This window comes from Solanum verrucosum, unplaced genomic scaffold (genome assembly GCF_900185275.1).
Source record: "Solanum verrucosum unplaced genomic scaffold, falcon-dt-bn FXZP01000266.1, whole genome shotgun sequence".
In the NCBI taxonomy this organism is placed as follows: domain Eukaryota; kingdom Viridiplantae; phylum Streptophyta; class Magnoliopsida; order Solanales; family Solanaceae; genus Solanum; species Solanum verrucosum.
In genome coordinates, this window is record NW_026019962.1 from 241,387 (window position 1) to 269,369 (window position 27,983).

At 37.0% G+C, this 27,983-nt stretch overlaps 1 protein-coding gene across 1 annotated transcript; it reads right to left on the minus strand.

Moving 5' to 3' along the window:
* Window positions 1-27,983, minus strand: LOC125814891 (uncharacterized). Its single transcript, XM_049494342.1, has 7 exons — window positions 27,876-27,983; window positions 26,541-26,684; window positions 9,945-10,010; window positions 9,709-9,849; window positions 9,074-9,136; window positions 8,831-8,975; window positions 1-272 (listed from the first exon to the last, which is right to left on the minus strand). Exons 1-7 carry the CDS (start codon window positions 27,981-27,983, stop codon window positions 1-3), a joined length of 939 nt encoding a protein of 312 aa, XP_049350299.1.

Here is a 27,983-nt window from a genome sequence, read left to right on the forward strand (position 1 = left end):
CTAACTTGAAGGACTAACAACTCTTCTTCCTCTGTACACATTACCAAATCCTCCTTGTCCTAGTTTGCTTCTGAAGCGACCGGTGATTCTTTTGATGTCTGTATAATTGTATCTGTTTGGAGCATATGATCCATAGTTCTTTAAGAATTCTTCAACTTTTTGGTGATCCTCAGCATTAGATTCCCAAAACCTGATGTATTTGTACCACAACTTTTTTTCTCTGAAGCAAAAGAGTAGTAAAGCCAACAGTCCAACAGTAGACAAACTTGCACCTATGGGAAAAAATGAAATCATGACCCATCAGAGAAAAAAATTTCCCTCAACTCCACATCCATATATTTTGTGTACTGAAAACTATTTAATTCTTTTCTTTTTGTTTCTTTATCACTAGAGAAAGGTTTTGAGCTAATACAAAATGATGAGAATTTAAATGTTATGCATGAAAATTCTGTAATAAGAATAACATGAAAGCAATTAAATATATTCTAGTACCTGTGACCAGAATCAGCTTCCCCATGTTTCTTTCGGTTGTTACTATTCTTTGGTCGGTACTACTTGTAGGTATTTTTGCATCTACAAAAGGAGGAATTAATACGAAATGTATTATCTATGCGTCATGAAACAAGAAAGTGACTTAAGAAGCATGAACTTGACCTTGAAATACAGATTATTTTGGAGATGTCTACCTTTGTGACAAGAAAATTTGTTGGTTTTATCACTCTGGCATTGACCTCCACCATAATGGCATTTGTTACATTCCTCAGATAATTTTCATTCTACTAGAATTTCGAGACCTAACATGTTGAACAAATCACCGTGACTTGACTGAATTGGCAATCTGATTAGTGAACAGTTGGTAGGAATATTGTCTGCTCCTATGTATTCATCGGAAAGCTTATAGTATATGCTAAAGCCTTCACAGCCACTGTACATATTATAACCCACAAAATGATCGTTCTTCTTCTGCGTAATGTTATGAACATTATTACTTCTACTGATGCATTTGAAGATGTTTATAAGATTAATCATATTGAAAGAAATAGAAGGCATTTGTTCACTACACTTAACATTTAAAAGCATAATTGATTTGGAAAATTTGTGAGAAACGTATATCTTGGTGTAAAGACTTGAAGTCTTGCATCAATATATAGACTTAGTCGTCAAGCCTAGTGAAGAGACAACTATCACTTTTTTTTTGTGAGTTTCATATATCAACTATCCATTGTTGCTTTCACCTATCTAAACTATATATCACTCTTCTCTTTGTATCAAAACACACCACGATGCAGAGTTCACTAAATATTGTTCCTACTCGACAACAGGTGTGTGTAGGCGTATTCAACATCGAAGGTATGTTTTAATACAGAGGGAGTGATACTTTAGGTAGGTAAAAGCAAACACTGGATAGTTGAGATATGAGACTCACGAAAAGGTGAAAAGAGTTAATGGTAAAAAACACACATATAAAGAAGTCTATTCTAACATATTGGGAGTGGAAAAGTCTCAGAATTATATTTAGATATTTCCAAAGAATTTTGTCAACATCTAAAGGACTTTTCTCCCTCTACTTATGCATTCTTTTCTCTTTTTTCTCCGTTTGGTCACAATCGTTTTCCACGTAGGACACTATATACAGTTCTATTCTAACATTTTTAGACATAAAATGCTAGAGAGACAAGAATTGAACTTGAGACTAAATTTTCTTCACTATACACTGAGATTCCAGGAACATTTTCCTTCAGTCTTTATATACAAAATAAGTACTTCTTGTTCACATTTAATGTCTCATAGAATCTCTGAGAACAATTATCATTTGACAGAACCAATATAGTAAGCTCTGATGTCAATGCTGAATAAAACACTCAACTAAGAGGAGCTTTGTTAAAGCATTTGAATTATTCAGTAGCATTCTAGTTTAATTCTACTTTCTCTATTTCAATTTTTTGCAATTTCTTGAACAACATTGACTCGAAACTAGCTGACAATCTTTGCTTTCAGCCAATATTGTGAATATCAAGATATTTGAAAGGTGGGGCTTCCTCAAAACCTGAATTGTTGGTTGAGCTACGTTCAACTCAAAAAGAAAATAAGTCTTTGAAGGATTGCATATCTAACTTTCAAAATGAGATGAAAGAACTGAAGCAATTGAAAGAATTTTTTTTAGCGCAACACCCTAATTTCCAGCCTCCAATTCAAGAGAATGACTATTCGGATACTTGATGATACCATGTGAGTAAAAACTTACCTGAAACATCATTTTATTTTGCTGGTTCTGCATAGCGAAGCTATTAGTTGTTGGTTGTTCTATCGTAAAATATATTTGTGTGTTTGATATATATTATAAAAGTAGTTGAATGATTATGCGTGCTGTAACAGTTTCCTGTAAAATTAAAGTGGTTGACATACTGCATACTATGATTTCGATCTTACATCTTAAGATTTTTGTTGGGTCGTTCAAAGTGGCTTCGAGTAAGGTGTGAGTACATTGTCCTAGTTGTATCTGTGAGAGTGAAAATGTAATCGTATACAGTACATATAGTGGTTCATGTTTTTGTGTATACCTTTAGACTTCCCTTGTTGTTTAGAACATGTACAATGTAACTCTATATTTTTTTCAGCACACTAACTCCTGATGAAATTTTGCAGAGAAAAAGGGATTTTTGACTATTTAAGGATTTTCAAGTGAGGACAAGAAACTCATTTAGAACATGTAAGATTCTTCTATTCCAGCTCTTCTCTACTCCTGTGATAAAAATTCAATGCTCTGCTATGTAGTTATAAAATCGAAAAGGCTTCGGACCCTTTCCATCATGTTCCTCCATTTTTACTAAGTGGACAGTGATCTGAAAAATGGGTTCTAGGATTACTCCCTCTATGTTTGGCCATTGCTGAACTCACTCAGCATTAACAATCTGTCACTTAGAATCTGTCACTTGGTGCTGCAGCATTTTTGAATCTGTCACTTGGTGCTGCAGCATTTTAGAAGTTGTCACTTTGAGCTACAGCATTTTAGAAGCTGTCACTTTGAGCTGCAGCATTTTAGAAGCTGTCACTTTGAGCTGCAGCATTTTAGAAGCTGTCACTTTGAGCTGCAGTATTTAGCATTTTAGAATCAGTCACTTGGTGCTGCAACATTATTGATCACTGGTTCTAAGTCACCCCATAAGGCCCTCTTGTAGTTCAATTTTCTGTAACCCATACACTGCTCCAAAGTAAAATCTAGTATTCGATTTTATTCTAGTACAATATCCAAAGATAAATTGTTAGTGCACAACATCAACTCTAAAGTTGATGATAGAGTAGTCCCGTAATACCCAAATCCTTCCCCTTCGATCAATATTGTAGTTCACAGCCATTTCCATTTATCCCCAAGGTTCTTTATGATTTTTGGTGCTCTCTCTTCTTTGACTTTGTTTTCTAGTATACCTAATAGAATAAAATTATTTTCTCTACAAAATGCCTTCATCTCCTTATGCTTATATACTTGATTTGTGCCTCTTACATTACATGTTATGATGCTCATTAAAATTGGTTTTGTGTTGTGCTACTCCTCCTCCACATCGTTTGCCATATACCCCAATCTCCTGCATTATTTTCCTATGAGTAACCTGTGTAACAACTTGTGTAAACGTGTGAATGAATTAGATGTCTCTAGTCCCCTATCCATGTTCATACCCACACTCATTGAATAGTCCCTATCCTTTGATAAAGTGTTACATTTTTAGTCCTACTTATAAACAAACAGAATGTCCTACGTTCCACTGTTGATAAGAACTCTACTGAAATAACAGTAACATGTAAAACTAACTAATGGCAACTCTCAAGTACTCTTTAATCTTTCCACAAGTACTCTTTAATCTGTTCTTCCTTTCCTTCAATATTTGTTTCCTAGACTTCTCAACCTTAGTGTCAAGCCCATTCCTGATGAGCCTATACTTTGGCTCATACTTCTTGGCATTCTCAACGGAATCATAAATCAAACCAAATCTTGTTGATTTCCCACCTCCAAAATGTGTACGTAACTTGGAAACAAAAATAGCATTTGTGTCCTTTCTGCTTATTTTTATATATAGGTTTTCTAAATGAAAGTTTAAATTCTTTTACATATTTTGGATGCTGAAATTTTGCAGAAACTCGATGTTAAACAACATGTAGATTGACCATTTTTTGTTGGGAAGGTGAAGGCAACTTTGGATTATATATAGTTTAAGGATAGTATATAATTTTTTTGCTAAGGATTCATGATCACAATATTGTTACTAGCTTAGTGAGATGACTTATATTCACCTTATTTTGTAATTACATTATATATTATATATGAAAGTGACAACTTTATATTATTGATCATATTTTCTAGGTGCAAATTATATGTGATCTAAGGACTAGATTGTTAGTCCGTATTCCTTTGGGTAGGAAATTTTAAATGGTTGTGAAATGACTTATGGACCACCTTCAAAATGGTCCCAAAATGATTTAGGGACCAGCTTAAAAGTTTTCGTAAATTCGACGAGCTACAAACTGGTCGCAGACTCATTTACGGACCAGTTTCAAACTGGTCGAAAATTGATTTATAGACCAGCTTCAAGCTGGTCACAAACTGATTTACAGACCAGCTTAGAAGTCGTCCTAAAATAATTATGGACCAGTTAAAAACTAGTTGCAAAATGATTTAACGACCATAATTTCAATTTCAATAAGTGCGAATAGGTACCAGATATATGGTCCCTAAAAGTATTTTAAGGACCAGTGATATACTAGTCGCGAAAAAGAATCAGCGACCAGCCCGATAATCTCGTCTCTAAAGGTCCTTAGCGACTAGGCCTATAAGGACAAGTGTAACTGGTCGCTATTTCCCTTTTTGGGACCAGGTTCATACTTATAGGGACCAATTTTCCCTTCGCTATTGGGCAGTTTTCTTGTAGTGTACCCATAGATAACCTGCTCAAGGCATTAGCAACAATATTATCCTTACCCTAGTGGTAAATAATACTCATGTCATAATCCTTGAATAATTCTAACTACCTCCTTTGTGTGATATTAAGCTCTTTCTGAGTAAACATATACTGAAGAATCTTGTTATCGGTGAACACATCTACATGAACACCATAAAGATAATGGCGCCATATTTTCAAAGCAAATACTACGTCAACCAACTCTATATCATGGGTTGGGTAATTCTTCTCATGAACTTTCAACTGTCTGGAGGAATACGCTATAATCTTGCCATTCTTCATTAACACACAACCCAAACCAACTCTAGATGCATCACAATAAACAACAAAGCCTTGCATGCCTTCTGATAAGGTCAATACTAGGGAAGTAGTTAACCTCTTTTTTAACTCCTGAAAGCTTTTCTCACAAGCTTCAGACCATTGAAATTTCACTATTTTCTGAGTTAACTTTGTCAAAGAGGATGAAATAGATGAGAACCCCTCTATGAACCTTCTATAATACCCAGTCAAACCCAAGAAACTCCTAAAATTAGTTGGAGATGTGGGTCTAGGCCAATTCTGCATTGCTTGTATTTTCTGGGTATCAACTTTAATTCCCTCTCAAGACATAATGTGGCCTAAGAATGTCAGAGACTCAAGCCAAAACTCACACTTAGAGAACTTGGCATATAACTCTCTATCCTTTAAAGTTTGGAGAACTAGTCTGAGATGACTAGCATGATATTCTTCATTCCTCAAATAGATTAGTATCTCATCAATGAATATGATAACTAATATATCTAAATAAGGCTTGAATACTCTATTCATAAGGTCCATGAACGTTGCAGGCGCATATGTCAAATCAAAGGATATAACTAGGAACTCATAATGACCATAACAGGTCCTGAATGGTGTCTTTGGAAAATCACATTCCTTTACCCTCAACTGATGGTAGCCTGATCTAAGGTCTATCTCAGAGAAACAAGTAGCACCCTGAAGTTGATCAATGAGATCATCAATTCTCAGAAGAGGGTAATTATTCTTGATGGTAACCTTGTTCAACTGGCGGTAGTCTATACACATCCTAAGGGAACCATCCTTCTTCTTCACAAATAAGAGCAGAGCTCCCCAAGGTGAGACACTTAATCGAATGAAACCCTTATCTAGGAGAACATTCAACTACTCCTTCAACTCTTTTAACCTTGCTAGTGCAATTCTGTATGGTGAAATAGATATAGGATGAGTATCGGGAAGAATATCTATACCGAAGTTTATCTCTCTCTCTCAGGAGGGACTTCGGCTAGATTATCTGGAAACTCATTTACAACTGAAATTGACTCAATAAGAGGTGTCTCAAAAGTATAGTCATTAACTCGGACCAAGTGTATACACAAACTTTTGAAACTAACTTTATCGCCTTAAGGTATGAAATGAAACGACCCTTAGTGTCACGACCCAAGCCTAGGGCCTAGACGTGACATGGCGAATGAGGAACCCGAAGGAACCCCAAACAAGCCTCTCAAACTTGTCATCACACTTCATCGATCGCGGAAGTACATTCAACATTTATTAAACGGGAAATAGGGACTAAGGGCAAACCATTTCAAAATGACATCATAGAACAAGAGTCAAGCTCATTTACAAAATACGTGTCCAACGCACACCTCTACATACATAGATAGGACGGGGCCATGACATACTACTGGCTCCCCTCATAGTCAAAATACAATTGCAAGCTAAGGTCTCAAAACATAGGAGTAGGAAACATAACATAGCCCTCGAATCATTGAGGACTCACCAACAACTCGGATAAGCACCGTACTAGCCACGTGAATGGAGAGAAGGATCAAGAGTAGCTCCGGTCCCTACATGGTGACATCATGTAGGCAAAATATGCGTTAGTACTTGGAATGTACTAAGTATGCGGGGTGCAACACAACAATAGACAAGGACACAATCGAAATACAAAAAATAGTTTCATAGGCATTATGAATAATAATATGAGGATGCATGATCAAAGTGAAGTCAAAACATGTTTAAGTAAATCTATACTAATAGTAGATATCATATATGTATGCATAATCCAACCAATATATAACCCCAACATAGGATGGGGGATGTCGTTCACACCCGGACACCCTGGTGGCAAGGTATAAACCCCTCGCATGGTTGATGTTGGTCACACCCCAAGCATCCTAGGTGGTGAGATATAAACCTCTCACATGGTTGATGTTGGTCACTCCCCAAGCATCCTAGGTGGTGAGATATAAACCTCTCACATGGTTGATGTTGGTCACACCCCAAGCATCCTAGGTGGTGAGATATAAACCTCTCACATGGTTGTCCGGTTCTTTTCCCCTGGACCGGGCATGGTCATGCAACACTTTATATAGGAAATTCCCATTAGGCTCTAATGCAATCTCACGTATGAAATGAACATATACACAAGCTTAGTTTGTCATCAACACATCTCTGGATTTCCATACATCTCATAACTCAAGCTTTAAAGCATTGATTCATCAATTCTCCATAGTTGGACATTTTGTCAAACACCTTGAAGGCATGTAATGGAATCAAAGAGCATGGAAAATAGGGTAGTAATTATGCAGCCAAACCAGTGAACAACCTACAACAACACCTTTTTAACACCCATAATACCACATGAAAATCTCCACATCCATTCCAAATTTAGGTTCAAGTTCTAGAGTCACAACATGCTCAAAACAATCACTTTTCATGTTTAAAATTCAATGTGCAGGAAATTATTACAAAGAACAAGACTAATTTATGAATCTTAACTTAAACCATGAATTAGTGAGTAGAATAGAGTCTAGGCACTATGGGTGGAAGGACCCATGAGTTCAACACCACATACCTTGAGTTTTTATGAAGGTCTTGATAGTGTCTTCAATGGAAGCTTGGAACTTGGAGCAAGAGTCTCTTCAATCTTGAAGAAGGTTTTGGATTAGGGTTCTTGAGAGAACTTGAGAGAAAATGTGTCTAAGTATGGGAGAGGTGTTTTGGGAAATGTTTTAGAGATGGGAATTGAACTAATGGTATATAGGAAATAACATATGCCCTTTGGAAAAATGGTCCAACACTTAGAAAAACAAATGAGGCGGGTGAACAGTAAAAACGCTCACTGGAAATTGCCTTTCCTGCCGAACAGATTTTACGAAAATGGGCATAACTTCTTCGTCCGAACTCCGAATGAGGTGAAACGAAGTGCGTTAGGTAGCTAACTCAAAGGGCTTTCCATGGATATGTTATTGGACACCCAATAATTTGTGTGCTAGGAGATATGACCCTCCAAAGTAGACCCTCGAAAAAGGCTTCACTTGGAAATTTCGGATTTTGATACAGTTGCTCTAAAATTTGGGTTAGACCCATTTCCCACTCAATTTGACCCCCTAAACAAGAATATGAAGTCGGATTTTCAAAAAACGAAACAGATTTTTATATATAGCTAAACAAGTTTCCGGTAACTTCCGAAGCACATTTTTAAGAACTTTTTGGGTCATTTCACTTAGGCACTGTTGAACTGCTACTCCACTCTATAACTGGCTCATTAGGAATTTGGAACCTAACAACTCGAGTTCTACAATCAATGGAGGCATAACAGGCATGAAACCAGTCCATACCAAGAATGACATCAAAATCTACAATGTCTAGCTCACCTAAATCGGCCATGGTGTTCTTGTGATTGATGGAAACGACACAATCACGATATACTCAGTAAACTACAATAGACTCCCCAACAGGTGTAGAAACACAAAAGGGTTCACAAAGTTTCTTAGGCAGAACATCAAAATTATTTTCAACATAAGGAGTCACAAAAGATAAACTTGCTCCTGGGTCTAACAAAGCATAAGCATCAAGAGTAAAGACTTTGATCATACCAGTGACAACATCTGGAGAAGTTTCTTGCTTTTGACGACTAGTGATCGTATAAAGGCGGTTTCTTCCTCCGCCAGTATCGAAAGTAGCTCCTCTAGGTGCAACACTGTCGAGTGGAGCAACTGATGAAGATTGGGATTTATTGCCCTGATTTCCATTACCTTGCCGATTCTTAGGGCATTCTTTCATGAAGCAACCCTCTTGTCAACATTTTAAACAACCTGTGGAGACATCGCGACATTTACCTTGATGGGTCCTACAACACTTAGCACATGAAGGTTACCTCCTTGTGGCACACTACCCTGAGACTGTACAGGTCAAGATCAGAAGTGCTGTGAATTCTGACTAATGTACTCACCTTTGTTTCTGGGTGCAAGTGCACTAGCAGATGGATCAGGTTCCTTTTTCTTTTGTTTGAAAGAAGACCGGTTCAAATTATTTCTGTGCTGCCCGGGCTCATTCCTAGTCTTCGCTTTCTTTTTTCAGAACTCCTCTCTATCCCTCAGCTTATGTTCCTCAACCTGCTGCACATAGACCATCAACCTAGTTATATCCATGTCCCAATTAGCATGGCTGCGTTGCCCTCTTTGCTTGACAGACGGGACAACCCATCAACAAAAAGTCTCATCCTACTTCTCATATCCTCAACCATCTCCGGAGCACAACGGGAAAGTTGGGTGAACTTCAAGTTGTACTCATGAACACTTAGTCGATCCTGCTTAAGGGTGAGAAACACTCGTACCTTAGCCCAACTCGCAGGTGGTGCTCACTCAGCTCTACGCTTTTTCCACTGGTCAAACCAAGTTCTAACAACATTCTTCAGTTGATATACAACTAGTTCTACTCGCCCAACATAGGGAATGTGCATAAACTTAAATACCTTTTTTTTCAGTTCCTCAACTAAACTTTTTGGATCCTCAGTAGTTCTTGAACCAGTGATACTTGGAGGATTCAACCTCAAGAACTCTCGGATCCTCGAAGTATCAGCCACTTCTTTTCTAGCTCCTTTTTGCTGCCCAACCTGGTTAGTCACAGCTTGGCTTAACATTCAAATCGCTTCCCTAAATTCAACATTCGTGACTTTTCCTTGCGTTGCACTTCAGGTGCATTAGGTACCCCTTGCTCCTCAACGTTCCTCCTAGTAGGATAGCCTCGGAAAACTCTTCGTGGAGGCATGATTAACTGAAAGACACGCACAAGAATGAATTAGAAGAAACTTTTTAGAGATCAAACTCTACCGCACGAACTGAGTGTGTAAGAAGTGAGGTAATTTCCTAAGTGTTGCAGCCTCCTAATTATAGATGTAGCGCACTTCACACCAATAACTAAGACTCTATATACACAGCTTGATCGACTCCCTAGGACCCTTGAAATTTGGGCTCTGATACCAAATATTTCACTCCCCGAACCTACACCCTTGGTGGGACTGGCACCCGAGAAACATTTTCGGCCCCAAGCGAACCCTTGGTCTTATTTAACTTTTAGCGGAAGACTTAAAGCTTCATACAAGGATTCAATGCATCTCTACTTAACTGTTTAATAAATTAACTTAGAACGTGTAAAGGTCAAACACTCAACTTGGCTAAATTGGTAACTCAAGTCTTAATATAAGAAATAACAATGTAAAGAAAAATGAACTACTAACTGTCTCTGAAGCCTCTAAAACAAGAAGGGATGTCGGGACAAGACCCCCAATCATCCTAACAACTAAATTACTAAAAACAAATTATAAAAAGGAGCCCTCCGAAAAGCAAAGAGGCTCACCAACTGACCCTGAGTGCTTAACCGGATCAACGAGGTGCTGGGTATTGATCCTGGTTACCTGTGTCTGCATCATAAAATGATGCAGGCCAGATGACATCAGTACATTGAATGTACGAGTATGCGAGGGGAATACAAAACATGACATAAGCTTGGAAAGAATCTGGAAAAAACACTTACTTTGACTTTACTCAACTCATGAATAACTCAACTCAAATGCAAAGTTAAACAACAATAATGGTGCAGTTATACAAAGCATTTAAAATAGTAGGTAGCAACTCAATTTGTTAAAGAAATGCAATAACAACTCAGTTTACATATAAAGTAATATAATACAATGGGGTTTTCTCTAACCGACAACCACCACTATGAATTTAAGTGATGATACATCATCTTGCCCACGCTGCCAAAACTATCTTATGCTTTGTTGTAAAATAGAACGCCTTAACTAAGTGGATCCACTAGTCTATGCTAAAAAGTACTAAGGAATCATCTAAAAAGTATGATCCTTTACTACCCATGATGGCTACATGGTTTATCGAGTCTTCAGTTATTATGAACTCGCGTCCCCATATAGGTGCTTAATACTACTCCCAAAATATACTCAGCTCATATGTTTTTAAGAGAAAAAACTCTTTCTTTGGTTTGAGATAATTACTCAAAACTTAGCTTAAAAGCTCTCTTGGAAATAGGTGTTTCCTTTTTGCTCAAATGTGAAAACATCTTTAACTCGTGGGAATACTTAGTTCACGTATAATCTTTGAAGAAATGAACTTTACTCTTACTCATTACTCAACTCAACGATTAAGTCTTAAACCAAAGTTAAAACGTTTGTGAAAGATCACTGAAAACCTCTATGAACTTCTCTTGAATTAACTCTTAAGTATCCTTGAATTGAAGTATGTATTCAAGGCACATAATCTCGTGTTAATGATGATTTCATGATGTTTATACGTACCTTAGAGTATAGAAATCGACTAGAAAATAGAGGTACGTTGCTGAGGAACTAGTACGGAAAAAAAGGGAAAAAAGTGGAATAATTGGCGTCATTGCCGCTCCGAAAGTCATGGGGCACCAAGCATTGAATTTCAGGGACTGGGTTGTAACGCTCTATCTGGCGCGGCACCCTAGAGCCCCATTTGGGTTGCTCTGGCTGGGGGCTGGGGCGGTGCCCTAGGCCTCTGCCCCGAAACCTCCAACTTTTCTTCTCTATTTTTCAACTCTAATACTCTCTAATTCAATTGGTTATTTCCCCAAACAGTTAGAATAAACTATACCATCAATATATGGAGGATTCTACTCGAAAACACACCTAAAATCATGAGTCAAACTTAAGAAACATCAACAACAAGAACCCACAGGATTTCAAATGAATTATCATTAAGAACTCATAAGATCTGCTTTCAAAACAATACAACTTCGCTGAATTAATCATGATTAGTGAGTGGTGCACTAACCCAACTCTATGTGATCTCACATACCTCGTAGGATTGAATCCTTGGTGAAATACAGAACCAAATTGTACGATTTTGACGAATCTTGCATTTTCTTCTCCTTTCTCCTCTTTTCTCCTTTCTCCAAGCCTTAGAGTGATTTTCCTATTTTCTAAATGATCTAATTCTGATTTGACCCCAATTAAACTCCTAAAATCTAACTAAAATTATTGCTTAAGGAAAAGACCAAACTAACCCTCAATAATCCGCATTAGACTTTTCTTATTTGGACAGCCCAACTTCAAATAGGAATATCTCACTCATACAAACTCGGAATCGCGTAAACTCGGCAGTGTTGAAAGATAATTCCAAAATATTTCCTTCGGTATATAGAAGAACACCTAACTCATCCTGAGCTAGGAGTTATGGTCGTTTGAATTTTACCAAAAGCTCAAACTTAACTTAACCTAACTTAACATATTTTCCAGATTTTTCCTGCTTTCCTAAAATGACTCTTTCCAATTCTAACTCATTCTAGTTCTTTCAAATAGAGAGATGTTACACCTTATCCCCAACCTGAAACTATAAAGCACACCGATATTGGTGAGCATACTTCTTCATCCTCTTAGCCGCCTTCCTCAAGGTATCTTGCATTTCATCTAGCATCTCTTGCTTATCACGCGGATACCTGTAGGCAACAGGACCTTTACCATAGGACTTAAATTTAGTGACTTCGAACGGGGTGTTACGCTTGTCACACCCCTTTTTTTTCCCTCAAAATTAATTTATGTATGTTTTGAAAGAAAAAAGAGTTTCTCCAATTAAAGTAACATTTTGAAAAGGGATTATTTTATTATTCAGAGTCGCCACTTGGAATTGAGTTTTGGTGTTTCAAGTCACCTTATTTAAATCCCTAATCAAAAGGAAATTTGACTCTTTATTTTATTCGGTTTGCGAAAACAAAGATCGGGTAAGGAATTCTGTTGACCAAGGGGAAGGTATTAGGCACCCCTCGAGTCCCGTGGTTCTAGCACGGTCGCTTCATTGACTATATATGACTTAAATTAATTTTCAAATACTGTATTATTAACTTATTAATAAAAGTTATTTACCTCATTATTGAACCTATTTATATTATATTAATATATGTTCGTTAATTAAAAAATGTATAAAAAAAATGTATATCACATAAATTTATTCAAACATAATAAAGTAAAGTTAATAGATGGATATTTACAAATCTTGAAATGTCTTGTAATTTCTTTTCTTCTCCTTTTCTTTTTCATGTATTTGTATTTATTTATTTTTATTGTAGATAGAAAATATATAGGTATCTAATTGCTAGGAATTAGAATTTGTGTAGGATTGAGATTTTTTGAGTTTGAGTATTTTAGGATTGTATTTTTTTTTGTTAGATTTAAAATAGAAATAAAATTTTATGTGATCTGGATTAGTTTTAGCAAGAAATTCTAAATAGATTAGGACTATTTTTTAGAAAGATTTTTCCTTCTTGATTTTTAATTTCTTTTTTTTTTCCTTACTTTTTTTTTCTTTTTTACGATTTGGGTTTTATTAATTTATTATTTTTTTCTTTTGTCTCTTTGTATTTTATTTTACGTTTTTTTTTTTTTACTTTATCCTTTTTATTATTTTTTTATTTTTTTGGACATTCTGCTTTTTGTCTTTTTTTATTTATTTATTGTTTATTTTATTTTATTGTTTTAATCATTTTTTTTCTCTTTTTAAGTTTTTGTTCTGTTTCTTTCTACTTTTCTTCTTTATTTTTTTTATTCTTTATTTATTATCATTATTATTATTATTGTTAGTATTATTATTTATAATAATGATAATATTATTATTCTTAATACTAAATTTCTAAATAAGATTTATTCTCCTCTTAATTAACAATTCCACTTAAAGTAATAGTTTTCCTATGCTTATTATCAAGATAAACTATTTTTTATCAAAAATAAAAATAAAAGGACTAAAACATATCCAGATAGCTTTTCTGAATTATTAATTATTTAAGTTTTTTTTTTTTTTAATTTTATTTACATCAAAAGCTAACAAGTCTACAAATAATTTCAACAAAATTTCTTAAATGAAAACTAAGCTTCAAGAAGTATTATCTATTCAAAAAAATTAAATATCATGTAACCAATTTTAATATCAATTGCATCTAAAGAGCATAAGACAAAATAAAAAAATGTATGGTACATCATTTATTTTTATTTTTATATTATTTTTTTAACAAGAAACATCTTCGGTTTCGTTTTCCTAAGCATTCATAAATTCTCAAAAATATTCACAACATGCATCACAGATTGATATTACATAATAATAATATGCGATTCAAAGAACTTCATATTATTGGAATCGAGTTTTCATACAACTATTCTATTTAAATCATGCGAGAATTTAGAGTTACCTCGCTACGAAAATTGATACCACAAAAACAACTGCTACTATCTACTGATTTCCAAAGTTAATAGCTAATATTAACTTTAAAGAGTCACGAATCCGAAACCTTGAGCGAAATCTCGAACGCTGACCTAATTCTCAAAAAATAAAACTCACTTTTTGTTATATTTTTTCTCTCTGTGTTTCTATTTTTTTTCTGTGTGTATGCGTATCCTTTTTCTTTACTGAGCGTATGTTTTTATAATAGTTTGGGGTGTGAGTCTGGTGCTAATTAAAAGGAACGTGATGGAATGGGAATAAGATTTAATTTAAAATTTAGTTGAGAATTTTAGGATTGAGATAAAGGAAGAAAAATAGTAATATAATATTAACAAAACAAATAATAAAAAATAAAAATAAAATAAAATAAAGAAAGAACGAACAGAAAAGAAAGAAAAGAAAAAAAAAAGAAACGTGTAAAAAAAATAAAAAGAAGAAAAGATCGTGCAAGAGGAGAAAAGAAAAAAAAAATAGAAGAGAAAAAAATAAAAAATAAAAAAAACTAAATGGGAGGAGGATTTTTAGCAAATAAGTTAAGGAAGTTGGGGGTAATTAGGATAAAGGTAAGGTAATTTGAAATTTTTAGGACTCTTCTTTTTATCTTTTATTATTATTATTTTTTCTACTTTTCGATGATATATATGACTATTATTATTTTTTAGAATAGATAAAATTTGAAAGATTAAAACAAAAATACGTTAAATTCAAAAGCTTTCTTCATTAAACTTTAAACATAAAGTGAGCTTATAATTTGTTGTAACTTTCAGTTTATTTTAAATATAACCCTACTAAAATAATAATATTTAAGTATTAAAATTGGGTGTAAAATTTTTATGTTTTGGTCAAAAATTAGGTGTTCACAAGGCTGTACAAACAAAACTAACTCAAACAGACTTTTTTCTGTTGCTAACAAACGGTGCAAGTTATAACAAAGTTGTGCACTGTCCAACGATTGCACCCAATTCCTTTGACTCGCTATCACATAGTGTCTGAGATATTCTTCAAGCAAATAATTGATCCTTTCAGTCTGTCCATCAGTTTGTGGATGATTTGTCGTTGAGAACTTCAAATCAGTACCCAACATGTTAAAAAGTGCAATCTAAAACCGGCCAGTGAACCTAGTATCACGATCACTCACAATGTCTAATTGAATACCAAAATTTTTAACAGCATGCTCATAAAACAACTCAGCAGCTATCTTGGAAAAACATAAGGTAGGGCACCAATAAATTTATCGTATTTTAAGAATCTGTCAACCACTACCATATTTGACGCATTACCCTCCCTTTTTGGAAATCTACTAATGAAGTCCATTGAAACAGAAACCTACGGATGTTCTGCTAAAGGTAAAGGTTGCACCAACCCTGCTTCCTTCTTCCGTTCTGTCTTAACAAGTTGATTTATTAAACAAGATTTTACATAGGCCTCAATGTCATCTTCCATTTTCGGCCAAAAATAACTTCGGGATAGTAATCTGATCATCCTTTCAATGCCTGAATGTTTAGCATAAACAATATCATATGTTTCTTTTAGAAGTTTTCATCGCAGTCCGTCACCTTGCATAACCATGATTCTCCCCACTCTAAAATAAAGCACAATACCATCTAACTGTACCCTTTTTCACTTGATCCATTAACTTGACATATAATGAAATAAAAGCAGCACTAAACTTAATTTTATTAAGAAAATCATATTCAAGTCTAGTAATTGCATAAATCGTAGCAAATACCTCATTGTGACTCAATGCATCAGTAACTTGATTTTGCTTTCCCGGTTTATGTATCCACATAAAGTCATATTTAGCTAATATTTCTTGCCATTTGACTTGCTTTAAACTCAGTTTCTATTAAGTTTTGAAGTTTGTATTGGCCACATTGTCTGTGTTGATAAAAAAAATTGTTCCTAGCAGATATCCCGACCACCATGAGATTGATTTGGATTTGGCTAGGGATTCTCGGATTATTTCTCAATATATCCCCATCTTAGTTGTCTTTTTCTTGTTAAATTAAAGAACGAAGGAGAGAAGAATACAAGAGAATACAAGTAGTTCATGCTATGGTAATACTTTAAAGGTAGGAACGACAACTGTCGAAGAAGAGAGGGTTTAGAAATTTTGAAGGTGATATTTTGAGAGTGCTTTCACTTTTTTATTTCTTCTATTTTTAGGAGGCAAAAGCCCTAAAGCGGCTGAAATTAGTGAATTAGGGACCGTATAGTATTATTATTTTAGCACCAAATTAAGTTTCGTCCGTAAATTTGAGAACCAGCGACCATAAAATATTCTTGTCTTTAAATGTATAGTTTTATGGACCGAATTTTTGACTCATACCTAAATGTTGGTCTCTAAAGATGCTTTTTCTTGTAGTGTCAGTACATTTCAAGTACTAACGCATATTCTACGCTACATCTTTTCATGATGTAGGTTCAGGTACTCAGCATCCAAATAACTTTTAGATCGTTTCTCAGTCCGCAATCAGTTGCTTCAGTGGTGAGTCCTAATATTCCGAGGACAATAGACATACTTTCATTTAGTCATTATTTTTAGTTTTTAGTTTTGTTAGAGTTAGCTGGGGGCATGTCCCAGCAACTCAACCTAGTTAGAGGCTTTTGAGTCATAGTGATAGATTCAACTTGAGTTGTTAAGTGGTTGTATGTTATCACAAAGCTCTTAATATGTTTTATATGTTCAGACTATTTGGGTTTTATTCCCACACTAGATATTTATTGATTTAGCTTCCGCATAGTTCTTACTTAACTTAGTTATTTTCATTATGCCTATGATATGCCAAACTCAGGGTTAGCTTGGGGTCACTCATGATCCTAGGTCTCTTGTTATGTAAAGCCGGTAGCCTTGGGGCGTGAAAAACTTGGTATCAAAGAATTAGGTTCAAGAGTCCTAGGGTGTGTAAAAGTCGCACTAAGTAGAGTCTCTTTAATGGGTGTAAAGTGTGCCACGCCTATGAGGGGGAGGATACCACGTCTTTTAAGAAATACTTCACTTTCTTTGTTATTCTTATCCTGCGTGAGGTATGATTCAACTTCTCCTTTCTAATTTATAGCTATGCGTTTCAGATCATTCCTCCTCATAGAGCTAAAGCACGGAATTCTAATGCATGCAATGCTAACATAGTTCTCCAGTCCCAAACCATGACGTTACGAATGCAGAATTGCGAAATGCGCTCCAGTACTTGACTCAAAGTGTGGCCAATCAGAAAAATTAGTAGGTCCAGCTCTAACAAACAATAATGGTGGATCAGCTGCATCTAGGGTTCTAGACTTGGTTTAGATGAATCCGCCTTATTTTCTAGGGTCGAAGATTGGTGACGACCCACAAAAATTTATTGATGAGGTTAAGAAGGTTGTTGAAGTAATGCAACTGACTGGTAGTGAGTGTGTTGAGTTAGCATACTATCAACTTAAAGATGTGGCTCAGATTTGGTTCACTCAGTGGAAAGACAATAGGAGTGTGGATAGAACTCCAATGGCTTGGGATTGTTTTATTAGAGCTTTTATAGATAGGTTCTTTCCAAGGAAGTTGAGAGAAGCTAAGGCATAAGAGTTTATGAACTTGAAGCAAGGTTCAATGTCGGTCCAAGAGTACGGGTTCAAGTTCACCTAGCTCTCCTGGTATGCTTCATACATGGTTGCCGATCCAAGGGCTCAAATAAGTTAGTTCTTGTTTGGGGTATCTGATCTGGTGAAGACCGAGTGCAGGAATGCTATGCTTCTAGGGGACATCGAGATTGGCCGAGTGCAGGAATTTTATGCTTCTAGGGGACATGTATATCTCCAGACTCATGATTTATGCGCAGCAGGTTATGGGAGATAAGCTTAGAGAAATGTCTAAGGACAACAAGAAGGCTAGAACATTGATTTATGAATACTCTCAGCAAAAGTCGGACCGTAGGAATCACTCACAATTTCAGCGAAGGTCTACAGCCTCAGCACCTTCATCAGCTAGTGCTCCATCCTCATGTTTTGACAGGATCAAATAGTAAGGGCATCATGCTCTAAGCAACATGGGAATGCTTCGGGCAACCTTACTTTTCCAACTTGCCCAATGTGTGGTAAGAACCATTCGGGTGAGTGTCTTAAAGGCAGAGAGGGATACTTTGGGTGTGGTTAATCTGTCCATATATTAAAGGATTGTCATTCTGCCTGGCAGGGGCAAGGAGGTAACAACAATAGGGCTCAGTCTACAACTCCAACAACACCAGGAAGTTGCCCAACTCACTAGCATGCCTCGTCTGGTATAGGTAGTGGTCAGCGCCAGAAAAGATTGTACGTTCTCCAAGCTAGCCAAGACCAGGATGATTCTCCTTTTATGGTCACTGGTACGTTAAAAGTATTTCATTTAGATGTTTATGCATTGTTAGATCATATGCTACACTATCTTTTGTAAGTCCCTATAAAGTAGTAAACTTCAGTGTTAGTCTAAAAACTCTTTTAGAACCCTCAGTCTCTACTCCAGTTGGTGACACAATTATAGCTAGTCGGGTATACCAAAATTTCCCACTCACTGTCTAACAAAAAGTCACCTTAGTAGATCTTGTAGAGTTAGAAATGGCAGATTTTGATATCATTCAGACATAGATTGCTTACATTTCTATTATGCCTCGGTCGATTGTAGAAGTGGGATCGTTCGGTTTCAATTTCACATCGAGCCAGTCTTAGAATGGTAGGGTAGTAGCTTAATGCCTACGGGTCGATCCATTTCTTACCCTCAAGGCCAAAAAAATGATTTCCAAATGGTATATCTATCATCTTGCTCGAGTTAACAATTCAAACTCTGAAATCCCAACTCTTGAGTCACTCCCTGTAGTAAATGAGTTCTCGAATGTGTTCCTAGAAGATATTTATAGAGTTCCTCTCGAAAGTGAAATCGACTTCGACACAGATCTCCTTCTAGATACCCAACCTATTTCAATTCCTCATTACAAAATGGCTCCAGTCGAGCTTAAGGAATTGAAAGAGCAGTTGAAATACCTTGTAGATAAGGGCTTCATCAGACCTAGTATCTCTCGATGGGGTGCTCTAGTATTGTTCGTGAAAAAGAAAGACTGTTCCCTCAGAATATGCATTGACTATAGGAGTCACAATCAAGAATAAATATCACATATCCAAAATTGATGACTTGTTCGACCAACTTCAGGGTGCTAGTTGCTTTTATAAGATAGACCTTAGATCTGGCTATCATAAGCTCAGACTCAGAGACAATGACATCTCGAAGACAACCTTCAGAACTCGGTATGGTCATTATAAAATTGTAGTTATGTCTTTTGGACTAACAAATGCTCCTAAAACTTTCATGGACTTAATGAATAGGGTGTTCAAACAACATTTGGGCTTGTTCGTCATCGTCTTTATTGATGATATCCTCATTTATTCTTGGAGTGAGGAGGAGCATGTGACTCATCTGAGAGTTGTTCTGCAAACTCTCAAAGATCGCAGCCTCTTCGATAAGTTCAGCGAATGTGAATTCTGGTTACATCCATCGCTTTCCTTGTTCAAGTGGTATCTAACGAAGGGATCCGAGTCGATTCTTGGAAAATTGAGGCAGTACAAATCTGGCCCAAACCCACTCTCCAAGAGATATCAGAAGTTTCTTGGGTTTGGCCGGTTATTACAAGAGATTTGTTGAAGGATTTTCATCCATTGCTTCCCCCATTAACCAAGTTGACTCAGAAGAAGGTCAAATTTTAGTGGTAAAATGAGTGTGAGAAAAGTTTCTCGGAATTGAAGACTAGGTTGACTACAACTCCTGTCTTGACTCTACTAGATTGTTCAAACGATTATGTGATTTATTGTGATGCATCCAGGGTTGGCCTAGGTTGTATGCTGATGCAGCGATGTAAGGTCATATCTTAATCTTCTAGACAACTTAAGGTCCATTAGAAGAAATACCTGACTCATGACCTCGAGCTTGCAGTTATAGTATTTGCCCTAAAGAATTAGAGACACTACTTGTATGGTGTTCATGTTGATGTGTTCATCTAGAGAGAGTTTCATCTTCATCAGAGGACATGACTTGAATTCCTCAAAGACTATGACATGAATGTGCTTTACCATCAGGATAACTCAATTGTAGTGGGTGATTCTCTAAGTAGGCTAACTATGTGTAGGGTAGAACTTGTTTAGGAATAAAGGAAAGAGGTAGCCAAAGATGTTCACCGGCTTGGTCGCTTAGGAGTTTGCCTTATGGACACTTCAGATGGTGGGGTGATAGTTTAGAATGGATCAAAATCTTCATTGGTAGCAGAGGTTACGGAAAAATAGGATAGTGATCCTATATTACTTCAGCTTAAAGGTGCAGTTCATCAGCAGAAAGTTGAGGTTTTCTCCCAAGGGGGAGATGGTGTGCTTCATTACCAGGGTCGCTTATTTGTTCCTAAAGTGGGTGAGCAGAGGCTGAAGGTCCTTACAGAAGCTCATAACTCTAGGTATTTCATTCATCCAGGTGCCACTAAGATGTACCATGATCTACGGGAAGTCTTTTAGTGGAACGGTATGAAGAGGGACATAGTAGATTTTGTGGCTAAGTGTCCTCTCTATCAACAGGTTAAGGTAGAACATCAGAAACCAGGAGGTATGACTCAATAAATTAACTTTCCTACATGGAACTGGGAAATTATAAACATGGACTTTATTACGGGTTTACCTCGTACTCGCAGACATTATGACTCCATTTGGGTGATAGTTGACTGTCACTAAGTAGCTCACTTATTTGTTGTCAAGACTACAAATTTAGCGGAGGACTACGCCAATCTCTACATCAGTGAGATAGTTAGGTTGCATAGGGTTCCCTTTTCTATCATCTGAGATAGAGTTCCTTAGCTTACATCTCAGTTTTGGAAATCGGTCTAGAAAGGTATGGCTACTTAGGTGAATGTCAGTACAACATTTCATCCATAGACGGATGGTCAAGCAGAGCGTACCATTCAGACCTTAAATGACATGTTGAGAGCTTGCGTGATCGATTCCAAGGGTAGTTGTGATGATCACCTAACTCTCATAGAGTTCGCCTATAATAATAGCTTTCATTAAAATATTTGGACTGCATGTATGAAGCACTATATTGGCGTAGATGTAGGTCCCCAATTTGTTAGTTTGAAGTAGGTGAAACAGCCTTAATTTAGCCAAATTCGGTTCATGAGGCTATGGATAAAGTTCAACTCATCAGAGATAGACTAAAGACAGCCCAGAGTCATCAGAAGTCCTATGCAGATGTGAGGAAACGGGACTTAGAGTTTGAAATCAATGATTGGGTTTTCCTGAAAGTGTCACCTATGAAGGGGGTGATGCGATTTGGCAAGAAAGGGAAAGTCAGTCCTATATAAGTAGGTCCTTACAGAATCCTAAAAAGAGTTGGTAATGTGGCTTATGAGTTAGAGTTGCCAGCAAAACTAGCAGCAATTCATCTAGTGATTCACATTTCCTTGTTGAAGAAGTGTTTGGCTAATCATGCATCAATAGTACCATTAGAGAGTGTGGCTGTGAAGGATAGCCTAACTTATCAAGAGGTGTCAGTTCAAATTCTTTACCATTGGTTGAGAAATAAGGAAGTCGCTTCAGTGAAGGTTTTGTGGAGGAGTCAGTCCATAGAGGGAGCTACATGGAAAGCAGAAACAACCATGATGTCCAAGTATCCTCAACTCTTTCTTTCCGATTCCATTTCAGCTTGAGGTAATAGTTCCTCTCCAGTCTCTGAGTTTACTCCTGTGTAATTCAGTCTCATTATCTTGTTCCCTCAGTTATTCTTGCATTTCAGCATATTAGCATGTTCTTAGAAATCAACTCAATTAGATATCAAAGTGTAGTACTTAGTGGTAGGTATTGCAACTCCTTCCCTCCATACTCACGTTGTTTAGCCTTCATTCGAGGAATAATGTTCCCAAGGGGGATATAATGTAACACCTGAGATCTCAAAATGAAGAAAATCCTAGTTTTCAGAAAAATTGTGTCAGTACTAATAGAACCACCCACGGACAGTAGGTAGAACTAGGACACTAGGTGGGGTTCGGTCGTTAAGGTCCAAAATTTTATGGTCTCTGATCCCACCCACGATCCACCAGTACGGACCGTAGGTCTGACCATAAGTGAGGGTCATCAGCCAATTGGACGAAAATGTTTGTTGGGTCAACTTCAAACAATAATATCTTTTAGCACAAAATTAATTAGGTGGCCCTTAAACTATCAAATTAAAGATAATTAAATCCTCTTTCCAACACTACTGAGTTTGCTAAAATCCAAGCTCAGAGTAAAAAGTTATGCTCATTTTAGTGAAGCCCTATAGGGAGAGCATGAACGATGACCCCAAACGATGGTTGGTAGTTCAAACGACTGCCCGTCAGTCTTGTAGTGGATTGCAGTCGTCAGTTTAAAGTCTTGGTCACTTCGATCCTTTTCCCTATGCATTGGGCACTTAAACTATGTCGTTTGATGCATAAATTATGTAGCTTTACTGAATCTAAGCCTAATAGCCTAGTCAGACATACCCAGAACCGTCATTCTCCAAAAATCATCCAAACTTGGAGCAAAGAGAAGGGGGAAAGTCAACCAATCCTCCCAAGAACAAGCAGCAGCGTTCTTCAAAGTTCTGCCTTGAAATCTAAAGGATTTCCCCATAGATTTCATCACCATGCATGTGGGATTTCACTAGTGCGTTCCTTTCATCTACTAGGTCCCTAAAATCCAATAGGTTCCTTGATTCTACATAGCTTGTTTAAACCTAGGGTTTGTAAAATCTTGGAAATTTTTTGTGATTTCAGTTGCTATAGGATCCACAGTCTAAATATCATGTTTTCTTTGAAACGTTGCTTAATTCCTTGTATAAAAATCAGAACCGTAGATTGTGTAATTTCTCTTAGTTCATAAATTATACTTGCTAGGTTAGGCTCCAGATTTCAAATGTCACATTCTCAGTTTATAAATGTTGCATTCACAGTTAGCATGTCAGTATTTTGAGTTATTCAGTATTTAGTGTATTTTAGCTTCATATGTATTCAGTTTGGAGTAAACTTAGTTATTTCACGTATCAGGACACTTCATCCAATACTAAGTCCCAACGATCATGAGTAGTAATATAACCCAACTAAGTGAGTTGGGGTGGAGTCCCAAGAAGGTGGTTCATAATCAAGAATCAATAGGCAAATAAGAATATGCTCTAGTCAATCATAGCTAAAAACATTTACGAATAAAAACATGGTTTAAATTAAGGGTGACACAAGTGTCAAATATCAAGGGGGATTTTTTTGTATTATTAGCTAAAACAACAAATAGTATGAAAATACGAATATGGAGAAGGGATTCTCGGGATTTGATAGGATTATGGGCTAAGGTAAACAATCGGGTAATTGAAATTAATAGTATGCAGCTATAAATCGGTAAATAAGCTAGAGTTCAGACAGGGTAAACTTTCTCTCGAACAATTTACCCTGAATCAAATTGGTTTCTCTCGAACACCAATAAGCAGTAATGAAGCACAACCTTCGCTTTAGTCCATTCACTCTCTCGAGCTGAACCCATGGCAACCCAATATCCACAGACCATCGATTCAGTAATTTTAGTTTTAAAACCTCTATCTCGATCAAGCCAAAAATACGAAGTTAAGATTGTATTTGCAACTACAACCCATTAAATTCAATAACAATTACTGAACGAAATCACTTTTAAACAGCAAATAAACTATCAATTAACAATACCCAACAGTTAAATCAACCCATAATCACACTATAAGAATTGGGTTTTAGCTAGACATAGTAAAAAGGTAAAAATTGTTACCCAGTTGTGTTTCCATCAACTGGGTACAATTTATATAGTCTTTATAAAGGTCTAAGATGAAAAAGATTCAAGACCTACTTCAAATTTCTTAGAAATGGAAATCTTCAAATCTTCAAAGCTAATCTCTAAATTATGTTCTAAGCTCTCAAACTTCAAACCTGAAAAATAATATGTTTCAACAAAATATCATATACTAAGCTAAAAATTTAAACAAGAATTTATAGTTGTCGAAAAGTGTGTTGCTGAGGTTTAGTCGGCAGTTAGTTGGGATCGCCGATCAAATCTGCGATCCACCCTTTGGTCATTTTAATCACCATTTTTCTTTTGCCTTCAGCATCTTCAGGTTCTGTAACTTTGGGCGATATGTCACTACATCACGGAACCATTCGACGACTCACCGACTCCTTGTTTCTCTCGCCGACTAGCTTTTCTCCTTCAGGACTTGGCACTCTGGTACATTAAGTGAGACCCTAGTTGTTCGGCGACTCGCCTAATGGGTTAGGCGATCCTCAGGCCTTCTTTCCTTCGTTCTTTTAGTTGCCTTGTTCCTTTTTGCTCAATAGTGTCCATGCTTTATTCCTCAATCCAAATACCTAAAATTCAAGAATTTACATCAGTTATTGGTACAAATCTATTAAAATAAACCCCTAAATGAGTCCAAATCGTGGACTAATCAACACCCCCAACTTAAACTTTTCCTTTTCCTCAAGTAAAACTCAAGTTCAACGGTTCAAAAAGGATGTCTCAAACAGTGTTACATAAGATTCAATCATGAATGCACACAAAAAGATTCAACTTACTCATGCACAAATCAATTGTGCACTCAAATAGTCAAGTTGTGACTCACCAATATCAAAGAATCTCAAGCTCACAATACTTGCTTCAAATTCAAGGTCAAGCTCAACAAAGGTACTTAAATTCCCTCACACAAAGAATGATTCCATATTCGCACACAATGGCTCAACAATTTAAAGTTCCGGAATCAAATGCAACGCTCACACTCACAAAGATGAACACAATGTATGATTTTACTCATAGATTTGCCCGTATTTTCCAACCAACATTTGTTGCAGCTCACTCAAGATCAAAAAGGTTTTTTTTAAGGCTTGTAACGGGGCTGAGTGCAAATGTATGGTCATTTAGGCTCAATGGCTATAGTCGTTATGAAATGTGGTGTGAACAACACTTCCTTTGCTCTTCCTCATCGCTTTTTCATTCATGCTTACAGGTCATCCCATTATTCATTTTATATGGACTATTGAAAACCCCATTTCTTTCTGCATTTTCACAACTTTATTCCATAACTTTTCCTTTCTTTTTCTTTTTCATTATTTTCTGGTTTATCAAATTATTTTATGGAGGGGTTCCATTTTTTTTAAGAACCATGGGTCAAAGGGGAGTTTCTTACATTTCTTGATTTACCTTCTCTTTTCACCACACCCCCAACTTAGGCTTTTGGCCTAAGTTGCCTATTCAAACAAACCACAAGTCATGAGGATTATGGGTATTGGATCAAGAAATGTTATGTTTTCATCAAGTTTCTTCCAAGAAAAAGGTTAAGGCTCAAACGGTGCTCAAAAGGAGTTCACAGACTCACAAGGTAGGCCACAAAAGAGGTATAATGTCAAATTGTTTCACACTTTTTAAAGTTGCCTAAGATCATATTAATAGATTGCATCACTTAGTCAGCCGGGCCAAAGGGGCAAATTATATGTGTCATTACACATGGTTCACGGTAAACTCATCACACAAGGCATTGACACCAAAGTCAAACAAGACTCCACACTTTCGCTAGTGTGCAATGTTCATCACAAGAGAATCAATTCGATACTTGGCAAGTCACAACGAGATTCAAAGAGTTCAAATATTGACTATGCAACTTCAATTGTCCTCATCGTAGCTGCACATTCATTTTTGTTCGATTATGAGCACTATTCAAGTCAGTGGTATTGATCAAAATACATACTCAAATTTGCAAAAGAACATCCACATTCAACAAAAACAAGAGGTGGCAAATTTTTTTTTCGTGGAAGGGTCAAAAATCATTTACAATTAAAACAAGGAGCCACAAGCTCAACCATCCACAAAAGCAGTGTAAAAACACAATTATGGCTCAAAACCCAATATATAAACAAAACCAGAAAGTCACAAAATCACAAAAGGTGGGCCTCACCCCATCACAAATAAAACATTTTTCCTCAAATGCAAGAAAATATACAAAGGTCAAATAAATCAAGACAGAGAGGGAGGTCAAGGGGAATCTTGTCTAAACAATCACTCCATCTGTCGGGGCATCACTGCCCAGTGCATCACTTTGATCTTGGGAATCAGTGCCCAGAGTCACATCAACAGAAGTAGTAGGTCCACTAGGGGCTGCCACAGGTGTGTCTACCAAAAAGGTCTTCACAGCTCCATAAAATCCCTGAGCCCATGAAGGAATAGAGACGTCTCGGGAGTAGTCTCCCTATCAGAAATGGACTTCTTGCCCCTGCTCTGACCTCCAGTTGGAGGCTCTTGCCTTTCTCTTTTTGGAGGATTTGATCCCCATTCGTTGATAGTGATACCTTATACTCTTTTTCGGGGTGGTATGTCTATATATGTCTTTACCATATCAGCAAAACATCACGAAAAAGTTAGAAAACCTTCAAACAAAAGCACAGAAAAATAGTTGCAGAAAGACTCGCCGAACCAGTCGGCGGGTTACCAAAATGATTGGCTCTAAAATTTTGGCGAGCTAGGTCGGGCTAGCCGAAAGTATTGGCTCTAAAATTTTGGCAAGTCGGCGATCTGAACGGCCAGCAATGGTCTCCGGGTGCCGGTCCCCCCAGGGTGTAGGCTCGGGGTGTGACACAACTCCGGCTGGAAGGTAGTCACATCTATTGTAGGAAAAGGCCTCTCCAATACTCTAACTCGAAAGAATCCAAGTGCTTATGAAAGACCGGAATTTTCCGATCCATCATCTGATCCATCCTCGCCTGAAAATCCTCAATAGAGTGTTGCATCCATGGCCTCATATGTTGCAGCAAAGTGGCCATCTAGGTCTCCATATTCTGAACTTGGGCCAAAGGAAAGGAAGTGGACCCTGAATAGGGAGTGGCTCGGGAGGATCTTGGAGCCTGACTGGTGGCTAAAGTAGGCAGATCTTAGGCATCTGTTGTAGGGGATGGAAGGGTACTGTAATCAGCCTGTGCATCTGCTTCACATCCGCAGCAAGATCAACACCCAAAGGTGGTACATCAACCTATGGCTCCCTCCAGGGTGTAGCAAGGTTGGCATCATTCCGAATAAGGCCGATGTCCAATGTCTTGGTCGCCCCAAGCAACCTATCACAATGCCAAATAGGCACTGAAGCCTCCTAGCAAAGATGGATTATCAAACAGGGGAAAGGCAAGGTGGTGGTGGTCTTGAAGGCCCTCTCGTAGATCTCCGCGATCAGGATGCGGGTAAAATCAATCTCAAAACCCGCGGTAATGGCCACTATCATCATGAACTGGTCCCATCTAACAACATTGTCTGCCTAAGTAGGGGACCGTCGATTCTAAACCAATAAACATCAGAACTTCATAACGAAGCTTAGTGTCGCCTTTTTGATAGCTAGAGTAGGATTCTATACCCTCTTAGTGCTCTGCCTATTCTCAACAATATGACATGTCATCCACCTCAAAAGTGTCTCCCTTTGATCGACATCATTCTGAAATGCACCACTTTGTACGATCCCCAT

What these genes read in the sequence shown, in the direction of transcription:
- LOC125814891 (XM_049494342.1), bottom strand. Translation starts at nt 27,983, where the DNA reads ATGGGGATCGTACAAAGTGGTGCATTTCAGAATGATGTCGATCAAAGG. An exon ending in GTGATGCCCCGACAGATGGA is followed by an intron (nt 10,011 to 26,540) that starts GTGATTGTTTAG and finishes CGTGTCTTTCAG; the next exon opens with TTAATCATGCCTCCACGAAG. An exon ending in TTCTCCAGATGTTGTCACTG is followed by an intron (nt 273 to 8,830) that starts GTATGATCAAAG and finishes TTTTTCCCATAG; the next exon opens with GTGCAAGTTTGTCTACTGTT.